This window comes from Halteromyces radiatus, assembly GCF_025201355.1.
Source record: "Halteromyces radiatus strain CBS 162.75 chromosome Unknown BX664scaffold_7, whole genome shotgun sequence".
Classification (NCBI taxonomy): domain Eukaryota; kingdom Fungi; phylum Mucoromycota; class Mucoromycetes; order Mucorales; family Cunninghamellaceae; genus Halteromyces; species Halteromyces radiatus.
In genome coordinates, this window is record NW_026251693.1 from 1,133,620 (window position 1) to 1,146,855 (window position 13,236).

General features: G+C 34.8%; 4 protein-coding genes across 4 annotated transcripts; 1 reads left to right on the plus strand and 3 right to left on the minus strand.

Annotated features, from left to right (window-relative positions):
* Positions 1-702: 702 nt before the first annotated feature.
* Positions 703-7,216, minus strand: BX664DRAFT_317104 (uncharacterized protein; the record flags this gene model as incomplete). Its single annotated transcript, XM_051542735.1, has 14 exons — positions 703-885; positions 1,259-1,316; positions 1,511-3,657; positions 3,712-3,794; positions 3,883-4,008; positions 4,075-4,360; positions 4,541-4,595; positions 4,672-4,736; positions 4,818-5,315; positions 5,529-5,600; positions 5,678-5,933; positions 6,773-6,842; positions 6,997-7,003; positions 7,103-7,216. 14 exons carry the CDS (start codon positions 7,214-7,216, stop codon positions 703-705), a joined length of 4,020 nt encoding a protein of 1,339 aa, XP_051397770.1.
* A 909-nt stretch (positions 7,217-8,125) lies between these two features.
* Positions 8,126-8,653, minus strand: BX664DRAFT_388213 (uncharacterized protein). The gene is made up of 3 exons (XM_051549454.1): positions 8,581-8,653; positions 8,502-8,514; positions 8,126-8,433 (listed from the first exon to the last, which is right to left on the minus strand). The coding sequence occupies exons 1-3, from the start codon at positions 8,639-8,641 to the stop codon at positions 8,148-8,150; spliced, it is 360 nt and encodes a 119-aa protein (XP_051397771.1). The 5' UTR covers positions 8,642-8,653; the 3' UTR covers positions 8,126-8,147.
* Positions 8,654-9,109: 456 nt separating this feature from the next.
* On the plus strand, positions 9,110-10,731 carry BX664DRAFT_339853 (glutamate 5-kinase). The gene is made up of 4 exons (XM_051546712.1): positions 9,110-9,405; positions 9,472-9,582; positions 9,665-9,935; positions 10,081-10,731. Exons 1-4 carry the CDS (start codon positions 9,181-9,183, stop codon positions 10,641-10,643), a joined length of 1,170 nt encoding a protein of 389 aa, XP_051397772.1. The 5' UTR covers positions 9,110-9,180; the 3' UTR covers positions 10,644-10,731.
* A 498-nt stretch (positions 10,732-11,229) lies between these two features.
* BX664DRAFT_301753 (rab-GTPase-TBC domain-containing protein) lies at positions 11,230-13,147 on the minus strand. The gene is made up of 4 exons (XM_051542397.1): positions 12,768-13,147; positions 12,318-12,682; positions 11,854-12,246; positions 11,230-11,782 (listed from the first exon to the last, which is right to left on the minus strand). Exons 1-4 carry the CDS (start codon positions 13,090-13,092, stop codon positions 11,249-11,251), a joined length of 1,617 nt encoding a protein of 538 aa, XP_051397773.1. The 5' UTR covers positions 13,093-13,147; the 3' UTR covers positions 11,230-11,248.
* Between the last annotated feature and the right edge of the window lie 89 nt (positions 13,148-13,236).

The window sequence follows — 13,236 nt, forward strand, 5'->3', positions numbered from 1 at the left end:
ATCCACTTATCGTTTCTCCTTAATTTATATATGAGGTACATCATACGTACATAAATACAATCATCGTAGAATTTTATCACCATCATAAGGATTATTATATCAAGGATAATAAAAAAAGATAATCATCGTAGGGATCATCCATCGTCGTAGAAATCACATATCCATAGAGATCATCACTATAGAAATCATCATCATCATCATCGTCGTTCATAATGACCCTCATCTATGGTTGTATCAAATGAACTTGCATTGTAAACGATGGTGTATACAGTAATTAATGAGCTTCTGATCTTTATCATAGATTTACCTACTGGCTATGTTTAAAAACTTTCATCAGAGTTAAATAGTTAGTTGTTAACACTTTTTTTTTTTTTTTTAATCAGCACTTGGTTGATTAACAAGTACCTTTACCGCTAAAATGTTTTCACTTTCCATTTTTGGGGTGGCACTGGAATAATCTGCCCTGCGAATTTTCTTTTTTTTTTTAAAAAAAAATTAAGGTACATTCGATCCATCTCTTCTGTCTTTTGTTGTTGTTATTTTGTCCTCATTTCTCTCTCTTCTTCTTCTTCTTCTTTTTCTTCGTAAAGAGGTCTCCATCTACTTTTTATCAACTGGTTTTATGTTTTCTTGTTAGATAAATGGATGCTTGTCTACTTTTATGGTCTTTTTTTTTTTTTTTTTTTTTTTTTTTTTTTATTATTATTGCGAAGTTAGATCTTTTCTAGACTTCATGATGGAACGGGGACCAATCGTAGTGGGAACTATTTTGATAGATGTACGTATGACTGGATCAACTAGGATATAAAGTAGGATCAATGGAATGAACGTACAACTGAGTAGATACAACTGAATAATCACACTCAACTGGACAGAAAGGATCAACTATATATATATATATATATATAAAGATTGGAATGAATTGTAGGTAGTATCTACGTTAGATAGTTTATCGTCATGTTTTTTCAATAAAATCATCCTGATTTATTCGATTCTTTATTTATTATTGTTACTGTTGTATCTATCTACATTATTATCTTGTTTGTCATCATTTGTCAATATCAATCAGTATTATCATTACAAATAATGAATATATTATCATCAAGTAGTGCACAATCAATTATTGTAAAAAATCATCATCCCACAAAGACCACCAAATCACAAAGAATTAAAAAAAATAGAACCCTTTTATTTTATATATACGTTGAAGACAAATGGAATGATACAAAGAGAGAGAGAGAGGAAGAAAGCACAACACCTTCAATAGGACAAGTACGAGAAGAGAAAGAGAAAGGAAATGAATGAAAGTATGAAAACTAGTAACAATAATAATAGTAATAATAAAAATAAAAAAAAAATAATAGTAATATATATGTATAATAAAAGAAGGATATGTGTTTTGTGTGTGTGTGTGTGTGGGGCGATCTAACCTAGTACTTGCCTACCATGAAGAAATCCAATAAATAACGATATGATCACTTATAGCAGCACTCATCAAATTGTCCATAACATCAAATTCTTTTCCTTGTGATGACTTGCAGACGCCACAATAGTTTGTCCATTATTGTTGATAGAAGCCAATCCTGCCACCATTCCCGATTGTGTACCGGCACGTTTTGGTTGTGATCCAGATACGCTGCATTGCCATACATAGATCGATTCATAACCACCATAGACTACCCGTAATTTTTCCGCACCAGTCACAGTCGAAGCATTGTTACCATTATTATTATTATTGTTTGCTGCTGATTGTGATAATCCATCTGTTGTTGAATCCGTTGTTGCAGTACTACTAGGCATGATAAACGCACATGCTGAGATCTTGTCCGTAGCTGTATGTAAATTCATCATTTTCCATTGTCCAGTTTCGTACACCATCACCGCATTTTCAGATGATGCCACCAAATAACTTCCATCCGTAGACCAGTCCAAACTACAAATATTCTTTGAGTGTTCTGTGTTGATCGTTCGTACCGCCGTGGTATCCGCGCTAGATGCATTATTCTTGGCTGCATCAATATCGATCACAAACAGTTGATTACCCGCTGCACATGCAAGAATCTTGCCCAAACGAGGATGGAATCGAAGTGGATTAGCTGCAAATAAGGATTTGGATGATGCCATCTTGATTGTTTTTTCACATTTTGATGAGGAAATTTGCCATACGTTGAGTTCACCTTCAGCATCCAATGAGCATATAGTATCTGGTCGATCTGATGCAAAATCTACTGCTGTAATTTGTGCTTTACATTCAAATTTGGCAATTTGTTTGACTTCGGTTTTCTGTCCAGTTGTATTACCACTACCGTTGCTACCACCTTCTTTGATTGCTTGTCCCAAGTCCCATACACGTAAAGTCTTGTCATAAGAACTTGTCACCAGCCATTGTCGTTGATCAGGACTCCATCGAGCACAGGTAATATGTGATGTATGACCTTCTAGTGTCCATCGAAGTCGTTTTTCTTGTACACCCCAAATCAATACTTTCTTATCATGTCCAGCACTTGCCAACCATTGACCATCCAAAGAGAATGCTACCGTTGATACCTTGCTGTTGTGTCCTGTCAATTCGCTTACAAGTTGCAAAGTAGTAGTATTATCCACAGATAATGATGAAGTCGAATCGCCACCAAAACCACCTCCCATGCTTGCCAAGAATCCACCACCAAACATTTCGTTGTTATCGCCACTCATCAAAAGATTGTGTTCTCCACCGTCATCACCTGCTGTAAATATTTCACCAAAATCACCACCATCACTCATCATGAATCTTTCCAAATCAAACGATATCATATTGTTGCCATTGTTCATCATGTTGCCACTTCCACCAGGTGTTACTGCTGTCTGAGCTGGTACTACTTGTGTTGCAGGAGATTGATCGCCTTCCATCATACCAGGAGATTGCATATCATTAGCACCACCTTGAGTTGACGGATTCCATCCCATTCTTGTAGCTGCTGGTGGTATACCTTGTTGGGGTGGTAGCGGTTGTTGTTGTTGTTGTTGTTGTGAAGATGTTGGTGTTCCTTGTACTGGTAATGACTGCGGTGTTTGTTGTGGTGTTTGTGATTTAGCCATATTTCGATTCATTTGAGGAGACTGACTAGGCTTGGCACTTTGATCTTGACCAAATGATGATTGTTGTTGATGTTGCTGTTGTGAAAGTCTTTGTTGCATAGACATGACTGGTGATGCTTGCGCTGATCCAGGAAGATTATTGGTATTTTGTGGAGTTTGAGCAGCATTCATGACATGTGGTGATGGCATACCCATTTGAGGAGATTGATTTTGAGGTCCATTTTGATTTTCCACTTCAGGATTTGGTCGTTGGCGTTTGCTAGGATGAGGTTGTGGTTGTTGTGCTTGTTGCTGAGCTTGACCATGTTGTTGAGCATACTGTTGTCGTTGTTGATCCTGATGTTGCTGTTGCATTATATAATGCATCTGCCGTCGTTGATAAAGTGCCAAGGGTGTACGATTTTTTTCTTGATCTTGCGGTGAACCAGCACCCATTGGTACTGAAGGATTAGGACTAGCCATGTTCGGATTGGGTGGTGTTTGTCCTCCTTGCATTTGCTGTTGTTGTTGTTGCTGTTGTTGTTGCATCATCCTTCGTTGATTGAATAACATACGTTGATGTTGTTGTTGAGCCAGAAACTATAATTGACAAAGTATTAAACTCCCATCTTTCATATTCTTATTTGAACATACCTGTTGTTGTTGTTGCTGTGGGGTCAGTCCTGCCATTTGTCCATTTTTCATCATTTGTTGAGCCAACATCATGTTCATCGCCGCTAAATTTATAAAATAATAATAATAAATTTTTTTTTAAAAAAAAAAATTATTATTTTCAATTCGTAATTTTATATTCTTTTCCTTTACCATCACCACCAGCAAATTGACCAGCCATCATATTTGGATTTTGCATATTGCCAGGCATTTGACCGGGAGCCGCAGACGCAGGAACTCCAACGGGAGCCATATTTCCAGGTGTTCTAGGACCATTTCCTATTAACAACATAAACAATTAAATTAAAAAACTTTACTTTCCACGTTGCCACTATTTCACTTTACCTGCTTGACTCATAGGATTGGTTCGATTGTCCGCTTGATTTCCCGAGATCGGATGTTGTTGTCCTTGTTGACCTTGTTGAGCAGAAGGTGGTATGTTTTGTTGTTGAGTAACAGTTTGAGGATGAGCCTGGTTGGGTACGGGTTGAGGACCTTGTTGTAAACCTTGTTGTGGACCTTGTTGTAGACCTTGTTGAGGACCTTGTTGTGGACCTTGTTGTGGACCTTGTTGAGGACCTTGTTGAGATGATATAGAAGGTTGGCCTTGTTGAAGTTGTTGTGTCTGAGGCTGTTGAACTTGTTGATTTTGAGGTTGACCTGGTTGCATTTGTTGTTGTTGTTGTTGTTGTTGTTGTTGTTGTTGTTGTTGTTGTTGTTGTTGCTGTTGCTGTTGTTGCTGTTGCTGTTGCTGCTGCTGTTGTTGTTGTTGTTGTTGTTGTTGTTGATACAGTTGTTGATTCATCATCACTTGCTGTTGCATTTGCAGTCTAGCTTGAGCAGGATTTGTAACTTGCATCATATTTCTAAGTAGAAAGTACCATTAAAACGGGCATTAACATCCTTTGTACATTTTTTTTTTTTTTTTGGATTTTCACTTACGGATTTCGCATTATCCCTTGTTGATTTATATGAATGTTTCTTCGAATATGTAATTGAACAGAAGCCTAAAGAATTAAATAAGAAAGGGAATTCAATGAATGAGTAAAAAAGTAATTTGACAAACTTCGTCTATATATATCACTTACCCTTTCTTCTGGAGTTAATGATTGAGGATCACGACCACCAAAGCCTAAGGCATTCATACTGTTGATAACAACAGGATTTTGTATACCAACATTCGGGCGTTGACCCATCATCATTTGACCTTGTGGATTCATTGGGATGCCTTGAGCAGAGACCATGGGAGAGTTCATCATTCCTTCAGGATGACCAGTTATTGCTTCATTTCCACCAGCTACACCAGGACGTTGCATTTGTTGTGGAGAAAAAGATGGTGATGGTGCATTAAGCCTGCCAGCAACATGTTGTTGGGGTAAAGATGCTGATATGGTTTGAGGTGTATTGACCATAGAGTTTGTATTGGTATTTCCAGTCGTTGGGGTGTTGTTATTTGGTGGAGGCATACTGCCAGTATTTGGTAAAGACGCTGTACTACTTGCTGGTGAAGGACGATGGTCTCGTGACTGACCAGCTTGTTGTTGTTGTGATTGTTGTTGTTGTTGTTGTTGTTGTTGTTGTTGCGGCTGTTGTTGTGGTTGTTGTTGTGGTTGCGGTTGTTGCGGTTGTTGTTGTTGTTGTTGTTGTTGTTGCTGTTGTTGAGAAGGTACATGAGGAAGTTGAGGAGCATGTTGAGGATCTTGTTGTTGTGGTTGACCATGAAGGTGGTGTTGTGATTGAGGAGATTGACCCATTCTTTGAACTTCAGATGCCCTACGTTGTTGCTGTTGTTGTTGAACTGCTTGTTGCATACTGAAAGTACGTTGCTGTTGGAGTACTTCTTCTTTCCTGTTACGTAATAATTCATGGTACTAAAAAAAAAAAAAAAAAAAAAAAGTGAATATTCATATTAAATAAAAAGAATATATATATATATATATAAACTTACTTCATCGTGGATTCCGGCTTCTTTGGTCGCCTGAGCATCCTTATTTTTTGCATGGTATACATCCCAAAATACACCCCACCAATCAGCCAGAAATCCCGTTGCAATATCAATAGGAGGTTGTTGTTCAGTGGACACGTTAGCTTCTGCGGCAAATGATCGAGCTGCTTGATGAAAGTTGTGTTTCTTGCAATAGTCATAGATGTAAATATGTAAAAGTTCTGTGGCTCTTGCATCTACTACTGATCGACCCGGCGGCCTAGGAGTAAACAAAAAGTTAGTATAATGTAAACAAGTCCCCCCTTTTTTTTTTCTCTCCAATAGTTCCATAAATCAACTGAAAAGAAACAAAGATAGAAATAAACGAAGATAGAAAATAATAAATAAAATAAAAATAATGAAAAGACCAACAATAAATAAATTGTTTTCATAGTCTTTTATTATTCGTCATCTATATTTCCATCCGTATTCCTTTCCGTTTTTCTTGTTTCATTTTCATCCCAAGCTTATTTTTTTTTTTGATTCCTGTTGTATTGTTGTTTTCACCCAAAATCAATGAAATAAAAAATATAAAAAAGAACCTACCCATCCCAGGTATTTCTCCTGATTTGCGGCTGCGCCATAATATGTTCCTGTTGATAAGAAGAATATGTGTATAAGAAAAAGATTAAAGAGTGGGAAGGAAAAAAAAAAAAAAGAAAGAAAACAAAAAATTTGGCGCACAAATGGAAAAAGGTGAACAAAGCGAGAGAAAGAAAAGGGAAAAAAAGGGCCGGAGATTGTACCAAGGAGGGACAAGAAAAATAATAAAAAAAAAAAAATGTGGGTTTTGAAGTGACGTGTTGCATCAGAAAAATAAACATATTATTTTTCATTATTATTATTATCATTATTACTATTATTTTCTACTTTAAATTACAATTTTATTATAAAAACAACATTTTTTTTTCTCTTTCTCTCTCTCTGTATTTCTTTCTCTTTTTTCGGTTCTTTTTCCTTTCTTATTTATCTTTTTTCCTATATTCTATTCTATGATTATATGAATCAATGAAAAAAAAAAAAACATCATGAGCTTAAATCCGCTCCTTCAAAACTAACCAATTGTATTCATTGAAGCGGCATTTTAACCTGTCAACCTCTATTGGGCATGATGATGAACAGTGACACACTTGATTTGAATAAGTTTATTGATAATGAGTAACAAAAACAAATAAAAAAAAAAGGGAGACCTTCACACTTTCTACTAAACTATCTAATAATAAGCTATCATCCAAATTCAAATCCAATAATTGAAGATCAGTCTTATCAATATCAGTACTTACAACATACCTAGATTCCAAAAAAAAAAAAAATTAGATATCATGTTAGTCTAGGAAGAAGTATGTTTATCACTTTATTGATTCCGAATTTTAAATATGATGATCTTACCCATAAACCTGTCTTGATATCAATATTGATAAGTACAAATCTAAGAGTATCCAAATGTAAAGTCAATCGCTGAAACGATGTCATCAATTCTTGAATAAACGATGTATTGATCATCAAAGAGAACACACTAATTTCCAAAGTTTCAGACTAGATAAATATAAACGGGTAGATCGAAAAAAAAATTGGATGTTTTTTTATTTTTTGTTGTTGTTACCTTGCCAATAAGGTAAATATAGTAATCCCCCTTGTATCGAATTGGTATAATATACGATTATTACAAAAATGTCGATACCAAAAATAGGTAATTAACCAGGATGAAGCGCCAACGCAAACTTGATCAATTCTACGTTGATGATTAAAGAAAGTCGTGAGTAAAATGTGAGAAAAAAAAAAGATAGTGAATCAAGATGTTGAGAATAAAAATAAATGAGTGTTATCGTTTGTTGTTGGTAAACGTTGATGCTTTTTCTTCAATATCATATTGGTATTACCATATACTGCAAGTCATTTCTTAATCCAGCGCTTCTATAATATGATCTATCCACTCTTATATACACTTTTTTCTTTCTTTCTTTTTTAAAAAAAGAAAAAGGAAGATGAATATTCCATTGACACTTAGGCACGTGTAGTCCTATTCAGTAAAAAAAAAAAAATCGTACTTTTCAGTAAGAGTACTTTATCAATCACCAAATTAATAGACGGACGAATATGACGAAGAAGGGACTTGAGATATCGTACCTAAATATATCAGTTGTTGATACTAATGGGACTTCATGTTGGGAATCTGAATCCTTGCAAGTTTCTTTTGTTTCGGAATAAAAAAAAAAAAGAGAGAAGAAGTGCACCAGATTTTTTTTTTTTGGTAACCTTTTAACCTTTTTGTTACGGGGTTTGAATGTAAGACTAAAAAAAAAAAAAGAAGTATGCATAAAGTCGTACAAAATCGAGCTTATTTTTCAAGATTGATTTGAAATATTATGTTGATGATAATTTTTTTTATTATTATTATTATTAAAGATTCATCAAAATAGTAAATTATTTCTATCTAGGCAATAATGACAATGAAACTAGCAATGAAAAGAGCAGCTAAAGCAAACAATTCATTGGGAAGACCATGAGTCAATGTAGTGGCAGCACTTGGAGAACCAGTACTTGTAGAAGTTGCAGTAGCCGATGAAGAAGAAGATGTTGCAGAGCTGCTACTCGTCATGCTGCTTGATGATGACATGGATGAAGAGCTGGATAATTCAGAACTACTAGACATGGATGTACTCACAGCACCAGTAGGTTCCACCGAAGGTGATGTCATACTAGTCTCCATAGGATTACCTCTATAGAAATGGATATAATAAGATGAATCATTTTATATTTTTACTTTTTTTTTTTTTAAATCACTTACGTAGCACCGCCGGCTAAAATAAAAAGAAAAGAAATAGAGATGATTAGCATCTATCTTTGGTTTAACAATTTTAACTTACTTTGTTGAGCATTCACAATAACGGCAAAGAGAAGAGTCACGAAAAGAAGCTTGAGTTGCATAATGATCAGTCGTATTAAATATAAAAAAAAAAGTGAAAAAGAAAGAATTGATAAAAAAAAAGAAGTCGAATTGATTTATTTAATAGATTTCTTTTTCATGGTTTTCACAATTATTCAAAGGGAAAAAAAAAAGGGAAAATATACTAAGACAAAAAAAAATGTTTTTGACCCATGGTGTTTCTATATAGGCTTGTCCTTACAGTTCTTTTTTTTTTTTTTTTTTTTTTGGCTCAAACCCTTTGGAAATTTGGCAAGTTCTTATTTCCACTCAAAAAGAAAGTCAGTGAGTCAATGGCGTATAACTGATTTCTACCGTAGAACCATTGATCATCTTTTAATATACTATATATTTATATTAACCAGTCAATCTTGTACATCGATCTTTTATTATAATATTAGGAATACAAGGATGTTCCATTGTCAGAACGAATTTACGGGAAATTTTGATAGCGGACTTTTTTTTTTTTTTTTTTTTTTCTCTCTGAGTCATTCCTTCCTTCTTCTTTTTGGTGCCTGTATCTCTTTTACTTTTTTTTTTTATGAAACAAACTGGTTTAACCATAGTCATCAAAGTCGGCACTACGTCTATTTGTGATGAAAAGTCTCACTTTCCTATTTTATCCAATCTATCCGGTTTGGTAGAAACTGTCCTCAAGTTAAAATCACTCCAACATCGTGTCATTGTCGTCACTAGTGCTGCTGTTGGAACTGGTCTTCGACGTTTAAACATTGCTGAAAAACCTTCTCAATTAGCTGCTAGACAGGTAACACTCTCTCTTTTCACTTTTTTCTATTTTAAAATAAAAAGTATTAACTATATATTTTGATAGGCTGTGGCAGCTGTTGGTCAAGGTCGTTTGATGGCTCTCTATGATGATCTCTTTGGACAATTCAACCAACCAGTTGCTCAAATTTTACTTACCAAGAATGATTTATCCGATGTAAGCTCATATTTAATCTTGAACATTCTTGTCTCATTAATTTATATCATTCAATTTTTTTTTTTATTTGTTTGATTCATAGCGTTCTCAATATTTGAATGCTGTCAGTTGTTTGGAAGAATTATTATCTATGGGTGTTGTTCCTATTGTCAATGAAAATGATACTATCTCTACTCAAGGAATTCGATTTGGTGATAATGATACGTTAGCCGCCGTGACAGCAGGAATGATCAAGGCAGATTATCTATTCTTATTGACCGATGTGGATTGTCTTTATACTGATAATCCTCGTACAAATCCTGACGCTCGTCCTGTTCTTTTATGTGATGATATTGCTTCTTTGAAAGACAAAGGTAAAGTCTCTCTCTCTCTCTCAAATAATAATAATAATAGTAATAATATAAAAAAAGGCGAAGCATTTATTTTCATCTCATTTTACTCACGTACCTCTTTATGAATATATATATATTTCTATTTTTTTTTTTTTTTTTTTTGTAGTTTCTGTGGCTTCTGGAGGTTCAGCACTAGGTACTGGAGGCATGATTACCAAACTGATCGCAGCAGATTTAGCAACTGCAGCAGGCGTGGCAACGATCATTACACATGGATCCAAGGCAAGCAATATCACTACTATCATCGATGACGATCAAACAAATAAACCATTACATACCAAATTCATGGCCAAGAATAACCCAATGTTGGATCGCAAATGGTGGATTTTACATGGATTACATACAGCGGGTACTATCTATATCGATGCTGGTGCTGCCAAGGCTGTAGTAACTCAAGGACTTCGTAGTAGTCTTTTCGCTGCAGGTATTGTCGACGTCCAAGGTACTTTTAATGCTCATCAAGCTGTCCAAATCTGTTTACGGAAAGACAAGTCATCATCGGATGTGATCATTGGAAAAGGATTGGCCAATTACTCTAGCTCGGAAATCAGTCGGATCAAGCGTTGTAATAGTTCGGAAATTGCAAGTATCTTGGGTTATGTCAATGCAGATTGTGTTATCCATAGAGACAATCTGGTTCGTGTGGTGGAAGAACAAGAGATTTTATGATTCTTTTTTTTTCTTCTTTTAGTTTAGCACTAGTTGATTCCCCATTTCCCTCTTTTTTTTTTTTGTATAGTTTTATTTTCCATTTTTTTTTTTAAAAAATATTCAAATCATTTTAGATCAATTTTAACTAAACCATCAATAAAAAAAAATTATTGTTTTTTTTTCCCAACAAATATAGAGTGAATTTGTTTGTTCACCGTAGTGCTGAATATCATCATAAAGTTCAATGTTATTTACAAATATATTCTTATTCCATTATTATTATTATTTATAGATCATCACTCTTCTATCTTCACCTGGATCCACCTGGAAAGATAGATGATTATGATTTGACTAGAAAAGATGTATTTTATAAAAAAAAAATCATATCGATTAACGCTAGTATTATCTCATCAATTTGTCATCATCACTCATCAGAAATCATTCAACTACTATTATCGATAATCGTACTATCATCGCATATCTTCCATCCATCCTCTCTATTCATGCATTATCACATATCAATATCGCTATCCTGTCGCTTCCTTCATCCAACAAAAAAAAAAAAAAAAAAAAAAAAAAAAAGACCAAAGGAAAGAATAACAATAATAATAATAATAAAAACTTTATTGACCAATGATCTTCTTCAATTCAAACAAGCGTTTAGAGAGTTCATCACGTTCATTTTCACTCTGGGCATAGCGCATCTTGATATCGATCAACAGAGATTCCATGGCGGCCAGTTGATCCTCGAGACGAGCATTGGTTTGATTGAGCTGGGCGTTTTCAGTGCAAAGAAGATTGAATTCAGTGCTGTAGTTGGCTTCGATTTGGGCAGGAATGGCTTCGGATTCGGTCACGAGAGATTGGACCACGGCACGTAAGGAATGTTGTTCATCTGTCATTTGCTGTCGTTGATGTTGACTGTCCCGCAGTTGTTCTTGTACATCATCGTGTTCTTGTTGAATGGTGCGTGTGGTTTCTTGTAACTGTTCCACTTGTTGTTGTAAGCCGGCTTGTTGCTTCTGTAACGATTCCAGTAATTTCGCATCTTGTTCTTCTTTGAGCATCTGTGCCTTGTGCTCCTTCTCAAGCTGAATCAGACGTTTACGTGGTATGTCCCAACTATTTGCATCCTGTACCAATTTTCGTTCATCATCCTGTTATTATTTCATACAAAAAATAAATAAAAAGTGAATAATCAAAAAAAAAAAAAAAAGAATTATATTACCTTATATTGTTCAAATAAACGATTCTTTAAAAAGTCCAATAAATGTTCAAAATCCAATTCCAAAAGATGAGTTTCATTTCGTTTCAATAAAGCAAGAGCGAATTTCAAAATAGCATCTAGACCTTCAGTAAATACCATATCGTAGACACAAAATACCAATTCCAAAGGAAATTTGTAGGCAAATAAAGTCATAAACCATTGGGAGGCATACATGGTCGAATCGATGCCACGACGTTGTAAGTGACGTGAAATATGAGGTAAATGTTCAGCAACAAGAGATTCAAATTGGTATAATCGTAAATGAAGACCTTGCATATCTGGGGTAAACATATGACGAAGGCCATAACTTGACATGAGACGAATTAAAACACAAAAAGCTTCTTCATCAGGCATCTAATATATAAATATATATATATATATATATATGTAAATAAGTAAAGTCAGACCAAATACATCATTCTTACATTCAATAATAAAGGACCAACAATAAAAGCGAGACCTTGACAATAGCCAACTTGGGTATCATAAACACTATAAGCACGAACCACATTGTATAAACCTTCTTGTCCAACCCCATCTTGTTCTTTGAAGTAATCATGACCAGGGAATGTGCGTGCCAAATCACGTTGAATCATCTTATCATAAGGACTAGCTGTTCGTAGTAAATCAAGATAGTGTTGTTCTTCCATCAATTCCAGTTGTTTGCTTTTGGATGCTAATTGCCATACCATACCACGAAGAGAAGGTGGAATCCCTTTTTGGACTTGATATTGTAAATCCTTACTTTTATGTATTTGATCAAAATCACATATCACTGTTGTCCAGAATTCTAATAAAAAAAAAAAAAAAAAGAGATATGAATAAGAGTTTTTTTTTTTCTTATTATATATATATATATTCTTTTTACTTCTTACCCCAATCATAATCATCCTTATTTGGTATACTGGATGAAGCCAAAACTAAACTTTGTCGAATAGTTTGTCGTTTCAAATTCAATAATTGTTGTGCTTTGGGATCATTGCCATTGTCGCTATTCAATTGTTCCATTTGTGCCAAAAGAGATTCCTGAAACCCTGGTAAGACACAACTAGGTGGTCGAGATTGCCTTTTTTGTCGTTCGGTGAAATTGTCAGATGGACGTGCAATAACTGGTTTTTTGCTTGTTGGTGTTGCTTTACTGAAAGGTGACCATAATCCAGAGACAAATCGTTGTGTAGTACTTGATCTTGAAGGTGTCATCGTAGGTGTTGTGGTATTGTTCGATGTAGTAGTAGTAGTAGTAGTAGTAGTAGTAGTTGTATCTATGGGTGCAGGCTTAATGGAGCGATCTTTTACTGGAAGAGGAGGATTGTTGTCAGTCGTCGGAGATTTCACTGATTTGGT

Coding starts and splice junctions, on each gene's coding strand:
- BX664DRAFT_388213 (XM_051549454.1), bottom strand. CDS start 8,641: ATGCAACTCAAGCTTCTTTTCGTGACTCTTCTCTTTGCCGTTATTGTG.
- BX664DRAFT_339853 (XM_051546712.1), top strand. CDS start 9,181: ATGAAACAAACTGGTTTAACCATAGTCATCAAAGTCGGCACTACGTCT. Junction 9,406..9,471: donor CTCAATTAGCTGCTAGACAG/GTAACACTCTCT, acceptor ATATTTTGATAG/GCTGTGGCAGCTGTTGGTCA. Junction 9,583..9,664: donor CCAAGAATGATTTATCCGAT/GTAAGCTCATAT, acceptor TTTGATTCATAG/CGTTCTCAATATTTGAATGC.
- BX664DRAFT_301753 (XM_051542397.1), bottom strand. CDS start 13,092: ATGACACCTTCAAGATCAAGTACTACACAACGATTTGTCTCTGGATTA. Junction 12,683..12,767: donor TAAGGATGATTATGATTGGG/GTAAGAAGTAAA, acceptor TTTTTTTATTAG/AATTCTGGACAACAGTGATA. Junction 12,247..12,317: donor TTGGTCCTTTATTATTGAAT/GTAAGAATGATG, acceptor TTTATATATTAG/ATGCCTGATGAAGAAGCTTT.